A 10,314-nucleotide genomic window follows, 5' to 3' on the forward strand; every position below is an offset into this window, starting at 1 on the left:
AATCTTTATTTTAAGAGCTATTTCTATTCATCGAAAATCACCCTAAAAGTAGGAAATATACAACGGAGATCTTGCCAGCCAACGTAAAATTAAATTTCGCAACGAACTACATCAAAAAGTCGATTTGCCTAAAAATGTAAGATAGGAGTATTTGCTTCTTCCCCGTCGAAATGAAATTCTAATTTTGAATTTAGAATTTTCGCCTATTACTGTAATGGCCAAACTGCCAGCTATACATTTATGTATTTTTTTTCATCGTATGAATTCTTTTTTGTGTTAAATTCGGACAGAAACAATGAAAACGGAAGTGTTTCGATTTTTTTGATGAGAAGTGTATTTCCACCAAAAAGTTTTTTTATTTTTTATACTACCGGCAGAGAACGTGTTAAATAGCTTCGTGCCATACTTGTGTCGCTTACTTTTATTGTATTGCCTGAATATTATTCGACCTCTGAAAGGTACTTAGCTTTCATCCACACAAACATCTTCTTTAGGCGAATAATATTTCTGGAAAGTAGCATTGAGAGCATCGATTAAAGGTCTTATTTTGGCAATACGATCGTTTCTGTCGACAGATAAATTGTTGCTAAAGTGTAGGTATTGCAGTAGTAACTCGAAGCGGTTCCTACTCATAACGGTGGCTGGAAAAGTTTGTCCAAGTATCTTGTCTTTGCTCCAATAATAAGCTAATTTCGGCAGCTTTACTACGCCCATAAACAAGACCAGCCCAAGAAACTGTTTTATTTCTGTCTTGTTTGTTGGCTTCCATGAATGAGACCTTGATCCAGGCTTTGTTTGCCTGGCTGTGATGTTTTGACTTGCGAACAAATTTGTCTGCTCAGCAATCATTTCAAGAATTTCTTCAGGCACCAATAGATCATAATAATGGTCAGGGCCAGCTTCTTTCAGCAAATTAGAATATGGAGGTTTCATACCCTCGAACTCGGTCAAAGGAAGCGATCGAAAAAGAAATTTCTAACGCGTTGATTTGCTTCCATTCATCCTGCGTAAATTCGAAGTCCTCCATTGCTAAATCCATATCTAAAGCCTCGCACATTAACTATTCAATAAGAAAATGATGACAGCTAAGATAGTAGGAACGTAATTGATCTAGTAACACACGTTCTATCACCGTAAGCGCGAGCGCACTACTGGTGTAGCGGGTGGCCGGCGGGGTGGCCGGCGCGGCGCCGGGTACCGGAAAATATAATTTCTGTATTTGTGCGCCATGGGGTGCACCGGTGACCTCAGCTATGTATACATAAACTGCCTATATACGTCCCACTGCTGGGCACAGGCCTCCCCTCAATCAACCGGAGGGGGTATGGAGCATACTCCACCACGCTGCTCCACTGCGGGTTGGTGGAGGTGTTTTTACGGCTAATAGCCGGGACCAACGGCTTAACGTGCCCTCCGAAGCACGGAATCATCTTACTTTTTCGGACAATCAGGTGATTCAAGCCTGAAAAGTCCTTACCAAACAAAGGACAGTCTCACAAAGTGATTTCGACAATATCCCCATCGGGAATTGAACCCGGACCTCCAGATTGTGAGCCTAACGCTCTAACCGCTAGACCACGGAGGCTGTCCTCAGCTATGTATTTGACTGTAACTATGTAACCCATGTACAGAATTGAATGAAACTTATTTTCTATACGTATCGTAACATAATAAACAAATTACGACCAAAAGTATTTTTACGATTTTTATTTTTTTCTATCGGCGTTTAACGTGTAGTAAATTTTTTTAAAGTTTATTTCCTTCAATCGTCATCTTCGTTCTCACTATTAATTTCTTCAACATTTGAAATTGCATTTTCGTTTTCTGTGGAATTGAAATAAATTACGATAATCTTTTCCATATTTGCCAACTTTAATCTATTTCTTTTAACATTTAATATCCATTTATATGTCGAAACGGCCGTTCAACTTCTACTGATGTCAGCGGGGCAAATTTCAAAATTAAAATTACGTCCGTTGCTGAACCGCTTGCGATTTGTTCTGAAAACGTCCTGATAATATCAATATCCGGATTGCGAGCCATGACTGCTTCTAATTTATTTTGTATAGGTGAACTCATACTCCAATTTACTACTGACCTTACTTCATCAAATATTTGAAATGCTTCGACTATGAATGTATCGCGTTTTTGTAAATTTGTCAACGCTATTTGTATTATTTTAAAATTTTCGTCGATGAAATTTAAATCATTTCGAATATTGTCTTTATTAATAATATTTTTCGCATTTTTTATTGACACTGCTTCTGAACTTCTCAAACATGTCAAAATATGTTTAATTTCGTCAAAATATTTCACATAATAAGAAGCCGCTGCATGCCACTTGGCATGCCCCACCGCGTTATTATTGGTTGAGGCAACGGTAAATTGGGATACATAACATGACAGTTTTACTCTACTGGGAGACTTCAAATTTTTTTCTTTCCGTTGGCAATCAGTGTGTCTACATCCGGATATTCGGAACGTATTTTTTCTGCTACTCGATAGAGAGCATGAGCTAAACAAGTGACATGCTTCATGTTCGGAAAATGTTGTTTTAAACCTCGCCCCGCTGTCAACATGTACGCAACACTGCCTGTACATAACAAAAGAACACTTTCCACTTTTATCTTCATAGGAGTGTCACCCCACAGATTTTTCAAACAATCAATGACAAACTGAGAAATTGTTTTTCCATTAACATTTTCTAATACTTTACAAGCTATTAGGCAAACTTTTTTCGATGCTGTAGAGTTCAAAGGTTTGACCAAAAAGTGCACTACATATCTTCCTAAGAAATCAGTAGTTTCATCCAATGAAATCCATATTTTTTCGTTCACAATCTCGCTGTGTATTGTAGCAAGCTTCATTGCATAAATTTCGACCAAATGTTTTTTCTGAGTATTGATTCACTGTGCAGCTTTTTTCGATTAGAACAAGCGCAGCACATGTATTTTTAAAAAAGTTTTTAAAAGATGGGTTTGCAACTTGTGCCCACGGAATATTACAGAGAATAAGGAACTCTTAAATCAAATAAAAAATCATTTGGAGACGTCGACGGTGTTCCCTTATACACAACTCCCTCAACATGTCTCTTGATGGTGCTCTTTCGAAATCCGATGTTAGTCTCACATTTCGTACAGTAAATTGTATGATTTGTGGACTCGTACATCAGTTCAGGATAGGATTCAATCCAGCGTTGAACAGTCTCTTCCTTTGCTCGCCAACGCATGTTGTCTGAGCTGAGTAATCTGAAAAGAAAAAAATAGTTAAGACTATTATGTAAACATGAAGTACATGTTTATAAAAAGTTAGTCCTGTTGTATAAATAGCCATATTGTATTTATAGTCAATACTTAAACGAAGACGAACAGCTTAAATTCAAATTCAAATGTATTTATTGCATTGCTTTCAAAACGTCATCAAAATCGAGACGCTGGCATATGTGCTACAAATCCATATTGATTAAATTCATTAATAACATCTCCGAACCCTCTGTCTAAAATGAAGATGTCCCCTCGTCTAAAAATGCTTTTAAGGTCGATTCCTCAGTCCGTAAGTTCAAACTGGTTATTGTAGCATCGTTAGTGGTGGCTTTGTATGACCTCAGACATTCAAGAATGTGGCCATCGCAACGAAAAACCATAAAAACTGTATGTTTGTTTCTGGAATAAATAATTGCTGCCGGTTTGCACAAATACATAAATATCATCGCACAATACAATAGCGAGTTTGATATCAGGTGCAAAGTAGGTTTGCCAAATAATCCTAATAATGTTACGGGTGCATAGAATCGCTCTGAAGGAACATATGCCTGGCTCAGTAAGAGTAACTTCTGGGAATACAAAATCAATTAAATCTTTTAATTAAGAAACGTAATCTATAGATTCAAGTTGGACTAATTGCAAATCATTGTTATTTGTTTGTAACCTAAAAGTAGGTAATACATTTTAACCCAGTTTTAAAAGAAATTCTACAAACTGTGCATCATCATTACATCTCTGTGAAGTAACGAAACTATGTTTCCAAATAGGTGAAGTTTTTAGTGACGCGTTTAATATATCGAAATTCCTTCGTGCTTCTGGGACTACTAGAGGAATTTGACGAAAATCTTCTGCAAAAATAATTACTTTAGAACCAAAAATTTTGTCTGACCTCATCAAATCTTGCAATGATCTATTTAATAAATTTATAAGGTATTTATGAGCCATCGGCGCTTCAACAATTCACAATGAGATTAGAATTATAAATAAATTCAGCTCTTTGAGTACCATTTGAGGTGTTCCAGTATCCGCTATCATCTAATAAATGTAAAGGAAATCTTAACAAGGAATGAGCCGTCATTTCGGTTGTGTAATTTTGAGCAGCAATTGCAGACGATGCACAGGTTAAAACTATTCCTTTAAGGTTACCCCGGATATATGCAGTTTTTACCTTCAATAAAAGCGTTCTTCCGGTCTCAGCGGGACCATCGACAAAAATCGCACAGTTGTTAGAGTCTCGGGAAACACTATCTACGCAAAGCTTTTTCACGTAATCGAATACGGTACGTTGATCGGGAGATAACTGTGGCAACCACTCTTCTAGATATGATGTTAAACTATCTAAATCATATTCAGTACGTTCCCTATCCAACTCCGTTGACCTATAAATTACTTTTGGTAAACCTTGTTCTATGTATTAGCGAAGTTCCGTGTCTGCGTAGCATTCTACCTGTTTGGATGAGGCACGTGTTAAACGCGTTTTCTTCGTCGTCTGGTACCCTGTAAAGCATGGATGCACAGACTTACGAGTATTAAGACTAGGGGCCACTCGGGCAAATTATGAACTGATGGTGGGCCACCAGAAGTATAGGTAATTAAAGACAATGAAAAATTGATAATAATGTATTCAAATTGAAAAAGAATTTATTAATTTGAAGCGTGGCACTGCATAGTGCTTACAATCTTTTTTATATTTGGCTCAAATTTACTTGTAGCAACACGTTAAACTGCTTCCAAACTTTCATTTGCAAGGCGGTTTCGATTTTTTGTTTTATTATTATTTAGGATTGAAAAGGTTTGTGCACATACACTTCTCATCAAAAAAATCGAAACACCTTGCAAGTTTACGTTTTGTCAGGATTATCAGAAAAATGTGTACATTTAGGAATAAATGTTAAATGTCGTTTAATAGTGAGTAATATGAGCTTATCAAATCTTAATGTTAATGTTCTAAATTTAAATGAATTTTTCATAGGTTTCGTATTTTGTTAAATGAGTCATTTTTATTCCGTATGGAGTATAAAGGAAATGGATAAAACAACACACGTAAATGAAAAAAAAAGCTAAAAAACGTTTATTTAATAACTTGTATTCCCTCCCCGAGCTCTAATTACTGCTTCCATACGGTTCTTCATCGATCGGATGAGAGTCACGATCACATGCTGTGGTATATTGTCCCATTCCTCTTGGATTGCATCTTGCAGCTGGCTAAGTGTTTCTGGGGCAGGATCTCTTGCTCGAATTCGTCTCTTTAATTCATCCCACAGATGTTCAATGGGATTCATGTCCGGGCTTCTTGCTGGCCATTCCATAATAGAGATATCGACTTCGTTAAGATAATCTCGTACGACGCCCGCGGTGTGAGCCCTAGCATTGTCGTGCATGAATATGAAGCCGTTGCCAATAAAATGTGCATAGGGCATCACATGAGGCTCGAGACACTCTTCGACGTACCGATGACAGTTTAGTGCAGGCAGACGTGGCCCAGACACGAAAGCAAGCTCTGTCTTACCGTCGGCGCTGATTCCTCCCCAAACCGTCCACGAACCGCCACCATAGCTGACCTTTTCTTCAATGCAGCATTGTGCATAGCGTTCTCCGTCTCTTCTGTAGACCTTGTTCCTTCCGTCGTTACCATACAGCATAATTTTACACTCATCAGAAAAGAGAACTTTGCTCCACTGTAGGTATGACCAATTTAGGTGCTCACGTGCAAAGTTAAGGCGCGCTCTTCGATGGTCTGCAGTTAATTTCGGCCCATTTGCTGGCTTATGCGGTACCAGTCCACGATCCTTCAACCTTCTTCTAATTGTAGAGTCACTTACAGCCACCCTTCGTATAACACGAAGCCGCTGCTGCAGTTGAAAAGCGTTAAGGCGTCGATTTCTTAAAGAAGTTGTTACAATAAATCGATCATCTCACTCAGAAGTGACCCGATTCCTGCCAGATCCTGAACGGCGCGTGAACAAACCAGTCTCCCGATAACGTTTATAGACTCTATGAACAGATGACAGGCTTAGATGCAGTCTTGCAGCCACAACACGCTAACTAAGGCCAGAATCCAGCAATGCCACAACTTGGGCGGCTTCTGTGGGCGAAGTATCCATACGTTTTAGAAAAAAAACCTTTTTTCAGACGTCCCAAAGTCACAGTATTGAAATAAAAAACAAAAAGTTTAAGGATAGGCGCCAATTTTTAGATTTTAAACGCTAAATGTACTCCAACCCTAAACACACATTTGTCTCAAAACAGTGATTCATTTCGTTTATAAGATAAACAAATGAAATTCTAATTTTGAATTTAGAATTTTCGCTTATTACTGTAATGGCCAAACTGCCAGCTATACATTTATGTATTTTTTTTCATCGTATGAATTCTTTTTTGTGTTAAATTCGGACAGAAACAATGAAAACGGAAGTGTTTCGATTTTTTTGATGAGAAGTGTATTTCCACCAAAAAGTTTTAATAATCATTTTCCTTTAAGGCTTGCACTAATTGTATTTTGTAGGGATGAAAATGCAATTTTTTTTTTTTTTTCAAAATTACTTGAATTGTTGACTTAGAGATGCCCAAAACAGCCGAATGTTTCCGTACAGAACGCCGTGGATTTTCAAGAACGGATTCACTCACGCGACGCACGTTTTCAGTGGTTGAAACAGTAGGCGAGGGGCCCGGAATGGGTTGGTTGATGGCGGAGCCCGTTTCACGGAACTTCGTTATCCACTGTTTTATCAAGTTAACACTTGGGGCATCTCTTGGTCGGCGAATATTGTACCGAGAGCAAAACCTGCGGGCTGCAGCGTAGGAATCACCACTCGTGAAATAACCTTCAATTGCAAAAGCGCGATGCGCTCCCGTCCAACGCTCCATCGTAACTGCGAAACCCGCATGTCAGGCCCGTCGATCGAGACCCCTCCCCGTTCCCCCGCATTAGCCGTTGCCGAGTAATTCAAATTTTAAAACGAACTTTCCCGCTGGACACACTGTATTTTTTTCATGTACCGCAGACCCCCTGTGAATGAGCTAGGTAAATAAATTTTACCAGGTTCTACTCCACCTTCTCCTAAAATAAACTCGTCATTAATTAGCTCTTGGAGTGAAGCGACTCTTAGTCTGTTTTGTTTGGCTATTTTTTAAAAACAGCCGTTCTTCTAAAACTACTAAACATATCGATTAACCACTCTTCAGATAAAGAACCAAATATGCTAAATCGCGAATCTGATAAAAGTACACAACGGACATATTTAACCTAATTAAGCTTATTGTCGGTATTACCTCTCATATCTGGATGCCAGCCCGTATTTCCGTGAGGATGTAAGAGAGGATACTGAAAAGTCTCGTATAAGGAATCCATTATATCTATTGTTTGAGGCCTACTGTCTGCTATCTTTTTGACTACAATACAGCGTCGAGTAAATTCTTCGCGATCTGTACTAATAATTGCGGCAATTTCTTGACCAATACGTAGATCTCCGAGGATGTTACCGTGAGTCGTACAAGTAGTTTTTTTGAACTTCAAGAAAGCTTCTGATGATACCTCTAAACTTAACCTTTTAATACATTTTATGTATGGATAATTCGTCAGTTAAACTCTCTTTCGCTTCTTCGACTTTCATTGTAAGATAAATCAAAGATACGGTGGTAAATACGTCCTTGAATTTTTAGAAAAGATATACCTTCTGGGTGATAGTAACCGTGGGAAACACCTAATGCCGAAAATGCTAAAATGTTATTGTAAGCGCGTGGTCTATTTAAAAAAGTTTGGTATAAAATTCTTCGTTTAATGGGAGAAAATTGTGAACGTTATAATCTCCGACGAGATTTCTCTTCTTCGACCAATGCAGCATTACATCTTGGACAGCTATATGTTTGTTCAGACAGAAGCGACGTATTTTTGAAATTATATAATCGAACAGTGCTGAGGTCATGCCCCTGTTTTTCATGTATTAATTTTTTTGAATATCTCAGCGGTGTTTCTATGTTACGACTATGTTCTGTATATCTTTGTGCTGCTTTTTTGTTTATTTCGGGGTGGAGCTCGTAATAACGTTGAACGGCCGTGCGATGAACGTCTGGGTTGTTCTCGTTATAACGATGAACCGCCTTGCGACCAGCAGCGGGGTTTTTCGTTGTACGTATATTTCCTTACAGTTTCGCGATGCGCGTTTTTTCTACTCGGTTTTGGTCCGCGTTTCTGTTTTTTGGGTCGGCTGCATTTCTTTTTAACGCATTGGTTTTCGCCTTGATTACAAATTCTTTCTAGTACAACAACTGGTTTTAAAATTGACAACTTCAAATCATTTGTAGTGTCATAAACATCTGTCGGGTTTGAATCAACTTTCAATTTGCTATCTAAATTTTGCACAGGTTTGAAGCTGGGGGCCAGTGTTGACTGATAGTGTAACAAAATGGAATCTAAAGTTTAATTCACATTCATTAATGGTGATGATATTAAATCTACTAAAATGGACTGTGATGTTTCAGAACTAACCGGCGTTTCATTTTGCCACATAAGGTCGTCATTTAATGCTCTTAATCGAGTTAATGAGTATTCGGATCCGTCGTAAATTTCATTCGTGAGCAAAAGTTTTGCTAGCGCATCGGTTGAATTACATTTAAATAAACGTGCTACGTAAGGACCGTCCAATGGCTTGCCCTTTCCTATGCTAATATTTTTGCATGGCTGTTAAAGAAATAATATTCACCATTAAACCGCCAAAAACTAAAAGTACGAGGGGAGGTCAAAAAGTTCGCGGAATGAGGGGGAAGGGGGTCGAAATTAAACACGAAACTATTTTTCCTTTTCAATATATTCTCCCTTAACCTTAACACATTTTCCGGATCTATCAAATAATTTGTTTATTCCATCATAAAAAAAAGATTTCTCTTTGCTGTCAAAATAGGCCGAAATTGCAGACTTGACTTCTTCATCATCGCCAAATTTTCGTCCACGCAGTTCCTTTTTCATTTTTGGGAACAAATAATAATCGCTGGGGGCCAAGTCTGGACTGTAAGGCGGGTGGTTTAATTTTTCGAACCCGCATCGGTGAATGGCAGCCGTCGCAACATGGCACGTGTGGACGGGTGCGTTGTCGTGCAAAAGGAGCACACCTCTTGACAGCTTTCCTCTTCTTTTTTCCTTGATAGCCTCTTTCAATCTATCCAGTAAAGAAGCGTAGTAATGTCCCGTTATAGTCACACCACGATCTTTATAATCAATCAGCAAAATACCTTCTGTATCCCAAAAAATAGTGGCCATGATCTTTCCGGCCGATTGTGACACCTTAAACTTCTTTGGAGGAGGTGTGCCTTTTTTATGCCACTGCATCGACTCTTGCTTAGACTCAGGTTCATAGTGGTGAACCCAGGTTTCATCTCCAGTAACAATCCGGGCCATAACTTCTTCCTTATTCTCTCCACAGAGCTCTAAAAACTGGCGAAAACACTCGACACGCTCGCTTTTTTGAAGTGGCGTGAGCATTCTTGGAACCCATCGTGCGCTGACCTTAGTCATCCCAAGATGTTGATGTAGGATATTTAAAATACTTGTTTCGGATACACCGACCATTGCTGCAAGCTGCTTCTTCTTCAAGCGGATATCTTCTAATACAAGTTTCTCTACTTTTTCGATGATTTCCGGTGTGGTGGCCTCAATGGGCCGTCCGGAGCGGGGGTCATCTTCAATCGACTCTCTTCCTTGCTTGAAAAGACTATGCCACTTGTAAACCATGGTTTTACCAGGGGCAGAGTCCGCGTAAACTGCTAACAGCTCTTGAAAAATCGTCTGAGCGGATTTTCCTTGCTTGGTGAGGAACTTAATGACGGCGCGGTGTTCAATTTTCTCCATATTCGCTGAGTTCTTCCCGATTCACTTGTTTGCTGGTCGATAGTTCAAACGTTAATGACCCGATTTGCTTCAAACTTGGTACATATACTGTTAATGAGGTGTGCAACTAGCGGCTACCTGTACGAGCAAACCAACCCCCTCCAACCCCTCCATTCCGCGAACTTTTTGACCTCACCTCGTATATCCCGGACCCGTAAGCAATGTGCT

The 10,314-nt window shown here is 39.0% G+C and overlaps 1 protein-coding gene across 1 annotated transcript; it reads right to left on the reverse strand.

Annotated features, from left to right (window-relative positions):
* Nucleotides 1–462: 462 nt before the first annotated feature.
* LOC126376834 (piggyBac transposable element-derived protein 2-like) lies at nucleotides 463–933 on the reverse strand. Its single transcript, XM_050024385.1, has one exon. It carries the CDS (start codon nucleotides 931–933, stop codon nucleotides 463–465), a length of 471 nt encoding a protein of 156 aa, XP_049880342.1.
* Nucleotides 934–10,314: the final 9,381 nt, after the last annotated feature.

Source organism: Pectinophora gossypiella, chromosome 21 (assembly GCF_024362695.1).
Source record: "Pectinophora gossypiella chromosome 21, ilPecGoss1.1, whole genome shotgun sequence".
Lineage (NCBI taxonomy): Eukaryota > Metazoa > Arthropoda > Insecta > Lepidoptera > Gelechiidae > Pectinophora > Pectinophora gossypiella.

Bases quoted from the DNA above. Each gene is read 5' to 3' on its own strand.
- LOC126376834 (XM_050024385.1), bottom strand. From the start codon at position 933: ATGAAACCTCCATATTCTAATTTGCTGAAAGAAGCTGGCCCTGACCAT.